Here is a 16,982-nt window from a genome sequence, read left to right as displayed (position 1 = left end):
GAGGAGGAAGAGGGTTGGCATGAGAATAAGAATAAGAGTGGCACCAGAATGAAAAGCTCAGTGTTCAGTCCCTATTAAAATGTCCAGGGCTCTCTGGGCTTGTCTTAACAGACAAAAGGGATGTGTGCTAGACTCTTCTTAGCTCAATATTTTAACATGATTAAAAAGCCCCATTAAGATGCACACTGACATCTGAAGGTATGTTAGCTGGCCATGTTGTAGCCTAGCCTCCCCTCTAGGCAACCACATGGCTTCAGATGTGTTAGCCTGCATCTTAATGGGGCTTTTCAGTTGTGGTAAGCTAACTTGATTGAGCTAACACAAATGAAACACACCCTTTTTGTCCTTCAAGACATGACTTCTGATAAAACACAACCCCATCTCACCCCACCCCCTCTGAAAAAAATAATGAAAGAAGGATCTTGCACGGTGTGAAAAATGGCAAAGCTCCTTTTGATTGCAATGGGACCAGGATTTCACTCAGTCCCTTAAAGATAATTCTTCAATACTAGGGAGACAAGGTGGGTGAGGTTATATAATTTACTGGACCAACTTCTGTTGGTGTGAGAGACAAGCTTTGAGCTTACATAGAGCTCATATTCAAAGCTCGAAAGATTATCTCTCACACCAACAGAAGTTGGTCCAATAAAAGATATTACCTCCCCCACCTTGTCTTTCTAATATCCTGGGACAAACATGGCTATAACAGTACTGAATACAATTCTTTATAGAATCATAGATGGAAGGGACCTCAGGAGGTCACCTAGTCCAACCCCCTGCTTAAAGGGGGGCTGATCCCCAGATAGATTTTTGCCCCAGATCCCTAAATGGTCACCTCAAGGATTGAACTTATAACCCTGGGTTTAGGAGGCCCAGGGCCAGCTCCAGACCCCAGCATGCCAAGCGCACACTTGGGGCGGCATTTTGCTGGCAGGGTGGCAGCCGGCGGACCTTCCGCAGTCATGCCTGCGGGAGGTCTACCGGAGCCGCGGCTTCGGGGGACCTCCTGCAGGCATGACTGCGGAGGGTTCGCTGGTCCCGCGGCTCGGGTGGACCTCCCGCAGACGTGCCTGCGGAAGCTCCACCGGAGCCGCGGGACCAGCGGAACCTCCAAAGGCACGTCTGCCAGAGGTCCCCCGGAGCCACGGGACCGGCACCGCCAGAGCGCACCCCGCGGTGCGCCACCCTGCTTGGGGCGGCGGGATTCTTAGAGCCGCCCCTGAGCAGGCCAATGCTCAAACCACTGTGATAGTCCTCCCCTCCCAAAAAGGAGTTTTTCCACCCCAGAAGGGACTTGAACCCACAATCTTTGACCTAAAAAAAAAAAGCCATTGGCTTATCTATTAGGCCACTGCAACCCTTATCCTGAGATAAAGGGGAGGGGGAAGTAACCACCAATAAACAGTGCTTTCAGAAAAAAAGAATTCCAGGGACCAATCTCGAACCCACGGCAACAAACAGCCCAGACACAAAACCAACCTCACACAGTCTTTCTACACAATATGTTCATTTCAGAACACAAGACATAGAAGAACAAAAAGTACTGAGGATCTACAATCTGATGTCCAGCATACATTCATATACCCTGGACCCCAGGCAAGCGAAGGCTGATAGCATCAAATAAGTTGTTTGTGTATCTCTGAAGAGGTTATTAAAATGCTGTTCACACAAAGACCTTTACCAACCAATCTGTGAAACAGTAGGCAGTAGCTCCAGAGGGAGCCACTTACCTTCCTGACTATAGATAATGTATTAGAAAAATAACTGATAGAAACAGTGGTATTGGGTGAAAGTCACAAAGTAGTTTGAAAGAGATCATATTCAGACAGACAGACAGCTGTTAACCTCAGAGGTAATTTTTTAATATATATAGGAACATAAAATCTGCAAAACAATCTGGAGCTAAGGGCTATTATTATTATAGAAACATAGGACTGGAAGGGATCTGCTGGGTCACTCTGAATAGTTCCCTGCTATATAACAGGAAACCCCATTCATGAATTTATCAAATTCTATTTTAAAACTAGTTAGATTGTTTGCCCACACTACTTCTGTTGGAAGAACCTCTTTCCTCTGATGGTTAGAAACCATCTTTTAATTTTCAGCCTAAAGTTATTCATGGCCAGTTTGTATCCACTTGTTCTTGCGCCAATGTTTTCTTTTAGCTTAAATAGTACTTCACTCTCCCTAATGTTTATCACCCAGATGTATTTATAGAGAGCAATCATCTCCCCTCTCAGACTTCATTTTGCTAGGAGAAACAAGCCAGCTTTTTTATTCTCCTCTTATAAAACAGCCTCCCCATTTCCCTGATCATCCTAGCAGCCCTTTTCTGCACCTGGTCCAGTTTGAATTCCTCTCTCTAGAACATGGGTGACTAGAATTGTACACAGTATTCCAGATGAAGTCTTACCTGTGTCTTGTACAATGGCATTAATACTTCCCTCTCTACTGGAAATATCTCACCTCATACATTCTAGGATCACTTTTGCTTTTTTATGACCACATTATGTTGATGGCTTATAGTCATCCTCTGATTGACTAATACACCCAGGCCTTTCTCCTCCTGTATTATTTCTAGCTGATGGGCCCCCAGTTTATAGCAGAACTTTCGATCCAGCAGTAGCATCTCCATAGTTAAAATTGCATGAAATTTCCCATTATAATGCTGATTTTGACCCCTTCTTCTAATTTGTTGAAATATTACTCCTTTCTCTATAAAATTTCCATATGTAGTTTCCAGCCAGAGAAAAACTTCTTCTCAAAGTTTGAAACTAATTAGACAAGGCATTTTTGAGATACAAGATAAATATCTCCAAATTTGTTTTATTCATTAATTACCAACATTAATTACCAGTACACATAGCTATTTTAAAAAAAAGTTGGGGGCTAATATTTTGAATGTAGCTGCTTGGAAAAATTAGAGTTCTGAGAACTCTATTAGGTTTTTGTAAGTGTTATAAAGTTCTTCAGAACTTATAAGATCATAGTGTATGGATTGGAGTCTGTAACCTCTCTAAAGCAAATAGCTCTGGTTCAAGGAACTCTGGAGCTCTGGAGACCTTCTAAGCATTAGGAACTAAAGAGCTCTTAATGCAGGAACTGAGAATCTTATGTAGATATGGTCTGCAGCCTAATTTTTAGGCCTTTTAGAGTGTCAGGGAAAGCATCCTTTCTGAGCCCTTTATCTAAGAGTCTTCCCCAAAAAGCCAGGTTCTCTGCTTTAAATTGTCTAGTAGTTTCATGGGGCTCTAAGTTCTCTAAAGGATAATTCTTCACATACAATTGACAAAATATCTCAGGCTATGTATTGAATCACAGTTTTCCTTTATCCTTACTAACTCAAAGAAGTTAATTTTCCTACTCAGATAATTTATCTTTCATCTTCTCTGCAAACCAAAATGTATTTTGAGGGGTTCGTAGGCTATCAAGGTGATTGCCACTAAAAAAACCATTACTGAGTGCTTTAGGAAGATTGTAGGATGGTGGACCCAAACATTTTAGTATGTCCCAAGGTGGGAAGGTTTACCTTGCGGGGAAAACATCTGAATCTCTGCTAGTGGCCCGACAAGAAGTTCCTGGCCTGCTTGTTTCTGAAGCCATACTTGTAGGTCTGAAACCATGTGAGGAGGCTTTAGTCTTGCCTGACAAGCTTGTTTGATTTACTGGTTTGTAGAACCAAACCTTTAGGCCAGAGACTGGATAAGGAGATAAATTTGTCAGACAAGTCCCCTGACTCTTCCTCGGGGCAAACAGCTGTCTCCATACTAGCTATGAAGAGTTCAGCACCTTATTCCCTTTGCTCCTCAGTTTATTTATTTCTTTATTTTAATTAATTTTTGAAGGATTTCTCTCTGTGGTAGCTGCTTGCTGTGACTGTCTCACAAGAGCATGTCATGGAAGGAGGAACTAGCCATTAGGGGAAGTGACAGCTCAGTGGTTTGAGCATTAGCCTTCTAAATGCAGGGTTGTGAGCTCAATCCTTGAGAGGGCCACTTAAGGATCTGGGGCAAAATCAGTACTTGGTCCTGCTAGTGAAGGCAGGGGGCTGGACTTGATGACCCTTTGGGTCCCTTCCAGTTCTAGGAGATAGGTATATCTCCATTATTATTTATTTATTGGTACATAACAAAAAAAAAAACCACTGCTGATGAACTGGTAGCTGCTTTTGTGTTTGGTGGCATAAAAAAACTGGAACCTATCCATTCAGAGATTATACTCTGTCCCTTTGCAAGGTTTTCTTTTAAAAGAAAAAACTAAGGCTATTTTAGAGAAAATTTCAAGATAGACCTAAAGATATAAATCAATAATGCATCAGCATTATTAAAATGTTAGTTATATGTAACTGTGAAATGTGTGAAAATCAGAAAATGTGCATTTAAGGTTAAAACATAAATGTTTGGAAATGAGGAAATAGCTACTATAGAAACTGAGTACAGTGTTCTAGCCCCTTTTAGAAAAGCATTTCTAAAGTCAAACCTTCTAAAAGTATAAAGATAGATTTAAGTGGCCCTATTGAAAGAATTTTCTTCAGCAGTTAATGACTTTGAGTGCTTCGTGGTCAAACTCACACTAAAGCTAAAGTCCCACACTATCGGATACAGATTTTGTAAATTAAATGCCACCATTCTCTCTTTAATAAATCCAACTTGAGCTGAGTGGATAATTGAGCTGAGTCACTACTCTCTTTAGTCTCATTGCAATCATTTTAGAAATTAATTTACAGTCAACAATTAACAAAAAAAAGTAAGCCTGTAATATACACATTCCAAACTAATATAGCAGAGAGGAGAAGCTTGGATTGGTGGGTGGCTGCCTGAGCCTTCTGCCATTGGGGGCCACATAGGAGCAGGGAGGGAAGATGAGTGGCTTTCAAAGAGCAACTTGCTGTTTGTCAGTGAAGAATACACCACAGTGTATTTGCGGTGTGTATATAGGGCATGGTGGAGGTGGGGGCTGTATCTGCTTTACAGCATTCACTACCCATCCTGTCCTGTTCTCTGCCCCATCGCCCCACCTTCCCACTATAGGGTAATTCACAACTTTCATGACTCATATTGTAAAGACTCATTGTAGTTCACACTAATATCAGAATGACCCTTCTATATAAATCAGGGAAATATCATTCTGCCTCCTAAGATTTTTTCCGCCCTGCTCACTAATATCTTTTCCATCTTTGTCTACAGCTATGAGTTTATATATGATTAATTTATAGGGTTTAAACCATTCTTAGTATGTTTGAAGTTTTATTTTAATTTTGTTTTAGTTTTGCAATACAAAAATGTCCATTTCAGATCAGTATCTCCAGTAATTGAATGAGGGTTACTCAAAAAGCTTTTTCTTCTGTAAACGGAGCCACCATTCTCTGCTCATTTAAATCCCTACTGAAAACTCAACTTTTGCATGATGCCCACAACTTGCAAGTCAAAAATATCTATTCTTATTTTTTTTATCTTCATATATTTAATTTAAAAATTGACTGAACTGAAAAGTTGTGCACACAGCTAACAAAATACAACTCTTGTACTTCTGTAATTTATTTGTAATAGGATTTTATACTATCCTGTACGTTTATCGCTTAAATATATAACCAGCTTACAAACATTAAAATCTAACCTCAACATTTCCATAAGGTAAAGGAAGGATTATTATCCCCATTTTACAGATGATAAACGGAGGCACATCAAGTTTAAGTGACATGCCCAAGGTCACACAGGACGACATTTGTGGCAAAGCCAGGGATAAAACCCAGATCTCTTGCATTTTAATCCAGTACACTAACCACAAGACCATCCTTCTTCTCTAAAAACTTGTTCTTTTGCCTTCTTCCTACTATATATCACCTCCTACATTCTTTCTACATTTTCTGAAGCACCTGGTATTCTTTTGGCACTACAAAATAACACTCTATAATAATACAGTCCTGAGAGGAGTAACAGATGTGAGACCTTTTTTATGGCAGAAGACCTGAGTGCTCCTGGACCTAAGTGAGGCTCTCTTGTGGGAGATGCCTAGGGTCTAAGTTACAAGTCTTTGGCCTCTTCTTCAATAGGTTCTGCTGTTGAATCCTCTAAAGCAGTGGTTCTCAAACTAGGACCACTGCTTGTTCAGGGAAAGCTCCTGGTGGGCCCGGCTGGTTTGTTTACCTGCTGCGTCTGCAGGTTCGGCCGATCGCGGCTCCTGGCCGCGGTTCACCTCTCCAGGCCAATGGGGGCTGCAGGAAGGGCAGCCTTTGGAAAATGCTGACAAATCACATACGAATTTGTAAGCCTAGAAGCTGAGACAGTGGGGGTTCTGAGCTGGTGATGCTTCTGCGTCACCACTGAATGCTTAGGCTGGCTTCCTGCTAGAAGACCGTGTGAAGCTAGGGCTGGCAATACGTACCACCCCGCAGGGTCTACATGGTGCTCTCCCACATCCCACTGATTGGCTGAGGGCTGGCTAGTATTTAAACCAGGAAGCCACCATGGGGAGTTGTCTGAGCAACATCACAGATTGCCTGCCTGCTTCCGCTCCAGACTCTAGAGTCTGGCTTCTGATCCTGGCTCATCCTCGACTTTGTTATTTGACCTCTGTCTATAACCTGGTGGCTGACCCTAATGTCTTAGTATCCTGAGCCAGTTCCACCCTGATCCTGCTATCTGCCTATTGCCTGCAACCTGGTACCTGACCCTGACTTCCTGGCATTCTGATCCCCCTCACTCCAGACCCCGCTACTTATCTCCCAACTGCAATTTAGCAGCAGACCAGTGCACACAGGCTGCCCACAGCCTGGCCCTGACAAATCATCTGGTTCTAAATCTTTTGGTCCATCCGTCTCAGCCTTGTTTGTACCCTGTTGTGGTTCTGCATTCCAACAGCACTTTCCTCCCTATGGATTCTGCAGTCTGAAGGCTCTACCTTGACAGACAGATAGATCGGTAACGGAGGATCCTTGTGTGATGTTATTGACATGAACTGTGACCATATAGATCATTGTTGCAACCAGGGTCCTATAGTTGCACCAGGTCTTGTACAGAGGAGGTCAAGTGGGGTGTCTATGGAAAGGCTGTAGTTTGCTGGTTATGATTATGCTGTCTGTATGTGTGTATCATTTTTGTAATTGAAGTTATGAATATTGGCTATGTACTTGTTTCTCAATGTGTTTGATTCTAAGTAGCCTCATTTGGTCAGCTTCTTGAGAAAGGACTATTCTCAGTAAGTGCCCAGTCAAGAAACAATTAACTGACAATGGACTTTGGGAGACGCCAATCCACATCTGAGCTTTCCTGGGAACGTTCAAACTAACATGTAAACAATAGCGTCGGCCTGCAAAAAGCTGAATCATTCATGGACATGTGACTTCCCCAGGTGGCTACAAACTCCATCTTTTTGGTGTGATTTTGCACAGGAGAACAAAGGGGTTTCCACCCCCAAGAGATGCCTGAAAGAAACTGGAACAAAGGACAGTAACTACGGGGGTGTGAGTGATTGCTGGACCCAGACTAGGAAGGAGTCCAGTCTGTGAAAGAAGCTTCTTGGAACACCTCCGGCGGTGAGATTTCATCTGTAATCAGTTTCTTTATGTATTAGGCTTAGACTTGCGTGTTTTTGTTTTATTTTGCTTGGTAACTTACTTTGTTCTGTCTGTTATTACTTGGAACCACTTAAATCCTACTTTTTATACTTAATAAAATCACTTTTGCTTATTAATTGACCCAGAGTAAGTAATTAATACCTGGGGGAGCGAACAGCTGTGCATATCTCTCTATCAGTGTTATAGAGGGCGGACAATTTATAAGTTTACCCAGTATAAGCTTTATACAGAGTAAAACAGATTTATTTGGGGTTTAGGCTCCCAGAAAGACTGAATACTGGGTCCTGGGAAAGTCTCTGTTAACTAAGAAGCCCCTGAGCAGAGTGGATCTCAGTTTCAGTGAACTGCAGGAGGGTGTGGCCCAACCTCGTGGTCTGTGCTGTAGTTGACTGGAGTGTCGTCTACTGAGCAAGACAGGAGAGGAGGGAAGCCTTCTCTGGCAGGGGGGTTTGTTCTCAGTGGTATCCCAGCACATCTAGTGACAGTTTTAAGGGGGTTTCTGTGAACGAACCCATCACACCTTGTTCTAGAGGAAGGACACAGCAGGCCTCCTTAAGGTCTAGCTGTCTGTCTTCTAAGAGGTCCAGGCTTGCAGAGATTGTTTCCCAATTGCCTTGTAACTCTTCCCAAGAATCCACTGTACTAAGTACTTTTCCAAAATCTCAGGATCTACCAGGTGAAACCAGGTTATATATGTTGGATGTTAAAATAAAGTTATTAATTACTACTTTCATAGGACAAAGCCTTTAGGAATTCCAAAAAGTTTTGTGTATCATTTTGGAGGGGGAGGAGGGGAAAAGAAAGGTCAAGGTATTTCAGTCCAGATTAAACTCCAGACATGTTATGCATAGCTAGTGTTGTACCAGAAAGACTTAAACCACCTTCTGATACTAATCAATCTATCAGTGGTTCTCTCTCTCATTTATAAGACACTGATCACCAGAGTCTCTACATGTCAAAGGATAAGAGCCTCTGCAGCTTATCTGTCAGGTGCCCTTAACTGACATTTGTACAGTGACAACTTGGAATTCAATTAATACTTTTGCAAAATATTATTTGATTGATGAGGCCAGATAGGACACCTGATTTGAGAAAGTAGTACATCACGCCCTATTTAAACAGTAGTACTCCTCTGCATTCCTAAGGACTGTCACTGTTTGCTGGTCTCCTAATGCAGTAGTTCTCAAACTTTTGTACTGGTGACCCTTTTCACATAGCAAGCCTCTGAGTGTGACCCCTCTAATAAATGAAAAACACTTTTTAATATATTTAACACCATTATAAATGCTGGAGGCATAGCGGGGTTTGGGGTGGAGGCTGACAGCTCGCGACCCCCCATGTAATAACCTCATGACCCCCTGAGGGATCCCTACCCCCCCAGTCTGAGAACCTTTGCCCTAAAGTGAGGACCTGCAAAAGCAATGTCATGAAGGAGAAAGAAAGTTTGTTTACTAGTAACTGTTCCTTTCTGAATATATTGCATCAGCAGATCCAATCTACTCTGGAAATATAAAATTAGTGTCTGGAGGTAGAAAGCAGCTAACAGATGCTTAGGGATCTGGAATTTATGTCCTCCGTTACATAACATCGGCTTCAAGGGTTACGTGTGTGCACCTTACCAATTCACTACTTTGAAAGGATTCCTTGGCTCACAGGGCAGGGAATATAGTGTGGATCTGCAGAGGCTATACTTTTGGAGAACAACAATTACTGGTAAATCTTTCTTTCTGTCCAGGGGCAGCTCCAGGCACCAGCGCAGCAAGTGCGTGCCTGGGGTGGCAAGCCACAGGGGCCAGCCTGCCGGTCGCTGTGAAGGTGGCAGTCAGGCAGCCTTCAGCGGTGTTTCTGTGGGAGGTCCGCCGGTCCTGTGGTTTCGGCAGCAATTCGGCGGCGGGTACGATGAAGGTGCAGGACCGGCAGATCACCTGCTGAACCGCCGCCGAATCTGCGTGACCGGCAGACCTCCCGCAGAAACACTGCCGAAGGCTGCCTGACTGCCGTGCTTGGGTCGGCAAAAAACATAGAGCCGCCCGTTTCTGTCTCTACATGTCTGAAAATTGTGGATTGTTAATGATGGATAGCTATATCCTATGGACACTCCCTAAGTGATTGTTAATTTGATAGAAATGTGGTATAAAGTCCTTCATTCAAAATCTCCACCCACACCACAATCATATGCAATAATTGTTGAACTTTGTTTTCAGTCTTTTCCTATCTTCATTAGATACATAAATGTAGCCACTAACATCTTCTCTGCGTTAAATGATACTTCCTGAATTACCCATTGTCCCTCAGGATCTTTGGACTGATTATGTATTCTGATACTTAAATTATTATTTAGCAATATGATCACTCCTATTTTTGAACTTCAAAATCTATGTTGATAATCCAGCAACATTATAATGACCTAATGGGTAAAAAACAGGATCCACTGAGATCTGAAACTCAATATCTTCCTTAAGTATAGATGTAATCTGATCTTAAAAAGATTTAAGAAATGGAGGCATGACAACCATAAACGTATATGCCAGACAGGGAATTCATACATCCGGCTACATAAAGGACTATATTCTAGACTGACAACAGTAAAATGGATATATTTAAATTTGATGATAAAAATATATAATGCCCAATTACATGTTCTTAGTGCACACAGATATTTTTGTGTAGCTGTCCAGATGGCCTTCCAGTCCCTCAGATCTAAATCCAGATTATGTTCTTCATTCCATTGAAATATCAAATTATTTAATCCTCCATCACCTAATCTATCCTCAAGTATTCTTTATAAAAAGGCAATACGCTGTCTTTTGAAGGATTCACAGTAGAATATTTGTTCAGTATCACTAGTGGGTTGCAGTTTCCAACCATATGTTAAAATTGTTATTAAACATTTTATTTCGGATTATAATTTTATTTCTATTCTCCAGTGTGTACACGTGTGTAAAACACGTAGTATACACACATACTGGAATGTAATAAAACAATCATATGATAGTTCTCTAAAATGTTAAATTTAAACTAATATGGATTTTATTAAGGAAGGTAGAGGATTAGAAACAAGATTTAAGGGGTGGGCTGGGGTAAATGTATAAAAAACAAAAAATCTGTTTAATTTTAAAGTTCTTGCAGCTTTAAGGGCAGATTGATGAGTAGACTGGAAGGAACAGGGAAGAGATGGGCTATAAATTAAATTAAAGTGCAAGATAAATCTACTGTTTGAAAGGAAAGCCAACAGCTCATCATCATGCAACAAGATCTACAGGAGCTGTGACTAAGACTCTTTGTCCCAGATTTGTAAAGAGACACTCACCAATAAAAATAAAAATGTCTTGTGCACAGATAGCTCAGGCAACTGCTAATGAAATTTGTAAAATGGTCTTTAGGTCATCCCCACACACTTTCATTTGACATTACCAAATGGTTCTGTCTTATTCTTCCTTTGCCAGAAAGTGCTCCAAGTAAAACAGTAGGTAAGGCCACTTCCTCTTGAGGTTTGCATCTTAACCATATTCACTGTCAGTTATTGTCCTTGCTAAGTACAACAGAAAAAGAGGGATGTACACAAAGGAAGTTTACTTATAGTATTGCTGTTTGTCTTAGTTTTCTCTTCTCTCAGCCAAAATCAAGCCAGGTTTTGACTTGCTGGGAATACCGCCTGCATGTCCCCACTGATGAAAGTGAGGCAGGGGTAACCAGCTGGTGTGAAAGGTGTCAGTTGGTGGAGTCTCTCAGGAATCACAGAGCCATAGGATTGTAAGGGACCTTGAAAGGACATCTAGTCCAGTCCTCTGCACTCATGGCAGGACTAAGTATTAGCTAGACCAGGGCGTGCAAACTTTTTGGCCTGAGGGCCGCATCGGGTTTTGGAAATTGTATGGAGGACCAGTTAGGGGAGGGGGTTATGGCCTGGCCCCCACCCCTTATCTGCCTCCCCCCAGGACTCCTGCCCCATCCAACCCCCCCTGTTCCCTGACAGTCCCCCCTGGGACCACTGCCCCATCCACCCCCCTACTCCCTGTCCCCTGACTGCCCCTGGAACCCCTTCCCCTGACTGCCCCTCCGCCGGCTCATCCAACCCCCCCTCTCACTCTTGACTGCCACCCCCGGGACCCCTGCCCCATCCAACCACCCCTTCTCCCTGTCCCCTGACTGCCCCCGGAACCCCTGCCCCTGACTGCCCGCCCCTTGCCACCCCATCCAACCCCCCTCCCTTCCTGACTGCCCCCAGGAACCCCTGCCCCATCCAACCACCCCTTCTCCCTGTCCCCTGACTGCTCCCGGAACCCCTGCCCCTGACTGCCCGCCCCTTGCCACCCCATCCAACCCCCCATCCTTCCTGACTGCCCCATCCAACCACCCCTTCTCCCTGTCCCCTGACTGCTTCTGGAACCCCTGCCCCTGACTGCCCCCCGCTGCCCCATCCAACCCCCCCTCTCACTCTTGACTGCCACCCCCGGGACCCCTGCCCCATCCAACCACCCCTTCTCCCTGTCCCCTGACTGCCCCCGGAACCCCTGCCCCTGACTGCCCGCCCCTTGCCACCCCATCCAACCCCCCTCCCTTCCTGACTGCCCCCAGGGACCCCTGCCCCATCCAACCACCCCTTCTCCCTGTCCCCTGACTGCTCCCGGAACCCCTGCCCCTGACTGCCCGCCCCTTGCCACCCCATCCAACCCCCCATCCTTCCTGACTGCCCCATCCAACCACCCCTTCTCCCTGTCCCCTGACTGCTTCTGGAACCCCTGCCCCTGACTGCCCCCCGCTGCCCCATCCAACCCCTCCCTCTCATTCCTGACTGCCCCCTGGGGACCCCTGCCCCCATTCAACCCGTTCCCTGCACTCTGACCACCCTGACCTCTATCCGCCCCCCCCGCCCCCTGACCACCACCCTGAACTCCCCTGCCCTCTATTCCCAACCCTCCCACTCCCTGCCCCCGTACCGTGCTGCCTGGAGCACCGGTAGCTGGCGGGGCTACAGCTGTGCCGCCCAGCTGGAGCCAGCCATGCCATCGCCACCGCGCAGCACAGAGCACCGGGTCAGGCTGGGGAGGGGGAGCAGCAGGGGAGGGGCCAGGGGTAGCCTCCCAGGCCAGGACCTCAGGGGCCGGACAGGAGGGTCCTGCAGGCCGGATGTGGCCCGCGGGCCATAGTTTGCCCACCTCTGATCTAGACTATCCCTGACAGGTGTTTATCTAACCTGCTCTTAAAAACCTCCAATGATGGAGATTCCACAACTTCCCTAGGCAATTTATTCCACTGCTTAACCACCCTGACAGTTAGGAAGTTTTTCCTAATGTCCAACCTAAACTGCCCTTGCTGCAAATTAAGCCCATTGCTTCTTGCCTATCCTCAGAAGCTAAGGAGAACAATTTTTCTCCCTCTTCCTTGTAACAACCTTTTATGTACTTGAAAACTGTTATCACATCCCCTCTCAGTCTTGTCTTCTCCAGACAAACAAACTTGGCATAGTGCATCTTCACCCAGACGTGCTATAGCTGCACTTATGTAGCACTGTAGTGTAGACTTCCCTATAGTCCCACTATTTGAGGTATTATGTTGCTTGGATAGTTTCTTACTGGAGAAGAGGTTAGTAAGGAGGCATTTATATATTGGCTCTGATTTAGTTTTTTGCTTCCTTGCTTCTTGGTTGGTGTAGTAAAAGACAGTTACCTTTTCTGTAATTGGTGTTCTTTGAGATGTGTTGCTCATGTCCATTCCATATTAGGTGTTTGTGCTTGCCACATGCACCGGTGCCAGAAGTTTTTCCCTCAGCAGTATCCGTACGGAACCAGCTCTGGTGCCTTCTCGAGTGGTGCCCACATGGCGCGGCACAAGGGGCACCGCTGGCTCCTCGCACCCTCAGTTCCTTCTTGCCAGAAACTCCAACAGTGGGGAAGGAGGGCGGGTTGTGGAATGGACATGAGCAACACATCTCGAAGAACACCAGTTACGGAAAAGGTAGCAGTCTTTTCTTCTTCGAGTGCTTGTTCATGTCCATTCCATATTAGGTGACTCCAAAGGAGTACCCCTGGAGGTGGGTAGGCGTTCACGGATGTGAAGATTGCATCACAGGTCTGCCGAACCCAGTGTCGTCTCTGGCCTGCTGAGTGATGGCATAATGAGCAGTAAACGTGTGAACAGAGGACCACGTTGTGGCTTTACAGATGTCCTGGATAGGGATGTGCTCCAGGAAGGCTGCCAAAGACACCTGATTTCTTGTTGAGTGGGCTCTGACAATCAGTGGCGGCGGAACCCCCACCAAGTCATAACAGGTCCTTATGCATGAGATAATCCCATTGGAAATCCTCTGCAAGGACACCAGGTGACCCTATCTGCTGTAGCGATGAAGAGTTGAGTCAATTTTCAGAAAGGCTTGGTACATTCTCAGTAGAAAGCCAAGGCCCGCCAGATGTCCAGGGTGTAAAAATGCCTCTCCTCACTGGACTTGTGCGGTTTGGGACAGAACACCGAGAGGAAAATGTCCTGGTTACTACAGAAGATGAAGACCACTTCTAGCAGGAAGGCTGGCTGGGGCCACAACTGAATCTTATCTTTGTAGAAGACTGTGTATGGAGGTTCTGAGGTCAAGGCTTTAATTTCAGAGACCCATCTTGCCGACATCACTGCCACCAGGAATACGACCTTCCATGACAGGTGGAGAACTACTACTAAGGGTAACTAAGAAAACTACTAACGATGTATAACTATTTTACAGGATTTCAAATTTAGCAAAAACAGAGAAGGAATCAATGCTAGCCGAAGCAGCAGATGTTCCAGCACCGTCACTGGCGGCAAGAAGGAACTGAGGGTCGGGGGAGCCAGCAGACACTCCAAAGGGCACCAGAGCCAGTCCCCTATGGATACTGCTGAGGGAAAAACATCCAGCACCAGTGCATATGGCGAGCACACACATCTAATATGGAATGTACATGAGCAAGCACTCAAAGAATAAATAAATAATACAGTAATACTGCTCTCAATTATTACTACAGAATGGAGAAGAGTGGGCTACAGCCAACAAAATTATTAACATAAGTAATCTTCTCTAAAATCCTTCTTGCAAGCCACTTTTTAATTGATTTTAAAACTTTAATTTCCTCACATTTCCATATGTTTTTATGGAGAAACTAAATAACTTCTCTCAATAAAGATAGACAACAGTGATCAGGGATTTGAAAGGTAATGGCACCATCTGATGCACAGTAGTGGTTTCAGCAGCTGCAGATAGCAAGCTATGGAATAGTGGAGGCAAATTCGTTTCTTTGGGTCTCGCCCCAGGATGACAAAAGTGAAAGCGTTCTCTGAGGTTTTGAGCCAGTGGTTCTCAGACTATGACAGGCAAGAATGGTGGATAGAGCTCATCAGATAAAAATGCTATTGGACAGTTGATGAGCCAGTTCCCTTCTTCCCTCTTTCTCTTCTACTTCACCAGTTCTCCTTCTCCTTTCCACAAGGCTTCCTAGCCAGTGCTAAATAAAAAGTCTTACTTCTTAATTCTCTGGACACAGGTGGTACTTCCACAGCTTCTACTTCAAGGGATGGCAGTATTCCTGTTTTCTCCATTTGTGGAAGTGGTGGAATTTTTTGCTGCATGCTGTCTGCTTCACAGACTCCCAGTATGCTGAAAGGTGGGGGTAGTACCATGACTGAAGTGGCACCATGTGTGACTGCCTGGGTCCAATGTTACAAAATGCATCCTTGGTAGCGTAAAAGGTTAAGACAATTTTTTTCTACGAACTGATACATTATTTAGTGCATGCAGGTCCTCTGAAAGAATGATTCATCATGAGGACTGAGCGAAGATATTTGATTTAATTGGGTTCTCTTAGTGAGCTAAGTGGGGATAATTATGAGTATAATGACTATAATTACAGAGATGAGATTAGAGAACTAAACAAATGTATTCAAACAAACTGAATGTATCCTGCTTTGGAGATGCATTTTAAAGTAGAAAATTATTTCCTTGTGGGTTGAAAAAGTCTGCCATTGGGGTAGGGGGTTTGGAGTAGCAGGACAGCAACGTCTCAGTCCTGCAATTTACAAAGTTACCAAACCCCTACACCCACACGGAGACCCACTGAAGTCATTATGGTTTACATTTAAACACTGGAACAAATCTTCAATTTAGTGTGAGATCCTGTAACTTGTAGTGCGTGGGCAGACCCCTGTTCCCCCATACAGTCACGTTAACAGCAGCTGAGTCAATTGCAGGACTGGACATTAATTTTTACACAGTCTTTCTTTGGTAAAATTCCATTGGTTGCTATGTAAATTTTGTCAGAAAAAGAGATGAGTATAAGCTATATAAGGACTCCATGATTTGGTTAAAGGAAAACAGAAATACACGGTATTACATATAGTGGGGGAAATTCTGCTCTCACTTACATCCATGCAATCCACTGAAGTCAACAGTTCACCACAAATTTTGAACCTGATCCCCAGCTATGGCAAAGTCAAAGGTAATGTGTAAGGCCCTTGTCTTCACTAGAAAAAAGAGCGTGTTCCTAACTCCGCACAAATCCACTGGAAGAGGAGGAGGACATGCCTTATAATCTTTAGCCCAGTGGTTATTGGTGGTAGAACCCTGTTCAAACCCCTTCTCATCAAGTAGAGGGGGGACACACCGGTGATCTACCACATCTTAGGTGAGCATCTTACTGAGCTAATGGTCATAATGGAGGTATTTCTCCTCCTCCTCCAGCTGTTTTGTGTGGAGTTCGATGCCCTCTGAGCATATCTACTAGATCAGGCTCTGCATGCAATTTATGAGAAGGAGCGCCTATCTTCCCCTGGTTTGTAGATCACTTGCAGAAGTAGGCATCTCTCTGCAGCCTGGACTTAGGTGCTTATCTCTGTGAAAGGGGCAGAGCTTAGGATACACCCTTCTGATTGTCATCTCCCATTGACCACCTTATGCAGCTCCCTGCCTAGCATGCTGGCTTTTGTGGAATAAATTGTAAGGTGCATATCTCCCCGCATTTAATGTACTGCTTAACTCAGGCTTTGTGGATCACAGTGCTGTTCCTGTGACTTTTTAGGTTCCTAAAAGTTAGGTGTGGCAATGCTTAATGTCGCCATGCTTAAGTCCCTTTGTGGATGTCTGAATTAATATACTTTGTTCTTGTATATTGTTAGAGAGAGAAACACTCAGGATAATAATTTGTCTTTTGAGCATTTCTAGAGGTCTCCACTTAAGCAGTTTATTTCTTCTGTTTGAAAAGCATGGTTTGCATACCTAGCACAATAAACAATTACAATGATTAGTAAGATTTTTGTTTTTCTGTATTTTAAATAGTTTTATTTGGCACCCAAGGCATTCAAAATTACTCCTCCAGCACACTGCACTGTGTAAGGGCAGAAGGGAATATTTCTTTTACCACACAGATCAATTTTTGAAAGAATTTTT

The 16,982-nt window shown here is 44.3% G+C and overlaps 1 protein-coding gene across 1 annotated transcript in view; it reads right to left on the bottom strand.

Annotated features, from left to right (window-relative positions):
* Window positions 1-16,982, bottom strand: part of ANKRD31 (ankyrin repeat domain 31) — a 121,909-nt gene that overhangs the window by 2,318 nt on the left and 102,609 nt on the right. Inside the window, 2 exon segments of the mRNA XM_045020100.1 lie at window positions 15,028-15,184; window positions 15,186-15,273. Of these exon segments, the coding sequence (XP_044876035.1) occupies window positions 15,028-15,184; window positions 15,186-15,273 (245 nt within the window).

The sequence above is a fragment of the Mauremys mutica genome, chromosome 6 (genome assembly GCF_020497125.1).
Source record: "Mauremys mutica isolate MM-2020 ecotype Southern chromosome 6, ASM2049712v1, whole genome shotgun sequence".
Lineage (NCBI taxonomy): Eukaryota > Metazoa > Chordata > Testudines > Geoemydidae > Mauremys > Mauremys mutica.
The sequence above is the reverse complement of the archived record's forward strand: the minus strand, read 5'-3'. Positions and strand labels throughout refer to the sequence as shown.